Genomic DNA, 623 nt, shown 5'->3' on the forward strand with positions numbered 1-623 from the left:
GACACCCGAACGCACAAGCGAGGCGGGGGGAGGGGATGGAGGCGGCCCACGGCAAGCGGCGGGGTGGGGTGGGGAGGGAAAGCAAGCGGGGGGTAAGGTGGTACCTTGGATGTGCTGCTTGATGACATTTTCCAAATGGTCCAGCCTTTCTATAATCCTTAAAGTGTCCCCTTTGTCTTCCTCTAACTTTTTTTCTGAGATCGGCTCCTGCACTTTCACATAGACACTGGCAATGTAGTTGGTGACCCAGCCCACGTACAGCAGGCAGACGATGTTAGTCATTCCACTCAAAATCACGCAAGTGGACACTAAAGTTTTGGTTTTCCTGGTGCACACCATCCTGAGGTCCCTCCATATAGCTCCAAAAATCCTGTGATCCAGAAAACAAAAATAAACTGCGATGAAAATAAATCCTTGCCCCCCTTCTCCCCGAAACGGAGACCACTCCGAAGTCAGTAAATTTCCATGCAAAAAGTTCTCTAATCCACAGAATAAAAATATTTGTCGCCTACCTAGAAGGAGAGGTGGGGGTGGGGAGGGCTGATAATGAGAATCCTGGATTTTAGTACATTAAAATAGCCGAAACTTTGCGATAGCAGTGCCGACAGCACACCGGCAAGGCG

General features: G+C 49.8%; 1 protein-coding gene across 1 annotated transcript in view; it reads right to left on the reverse strand.

The window, feature by feature from the left end:
• The window catches only part of GALNT18 (polypeptide N-acetylgalactosaminyltransferase 18), a 245,384-nt gene extending 245,045 nt beyond the window's left edge, over positions 1-339 (reverse strand). Inside the window, 1 exon segment of the mRNA XM_009635644.2 lies at positions 105-339. Coding sequence (XP_009633939.1) covers positions 105-339 — 235 coding nt within the window.
• Positions 340-623: the final 284 nt, after the last annotated feature.

Source organism: Egretta garzetta, unplaced genomic scaffold (assembly GCF_000687185.1).
Source record: "Egretta garzetta isolate BGI_Z169 unplaced genomic scaffold, ASM68718v1 scaffold573, whole genome shotgun sequence".
Lineage (NCBI taxonomy): Eukaryota > Metazoa > Chordata > Aves > Pelecaniformes > Ardeidae > Egretta > Egretta garzetta.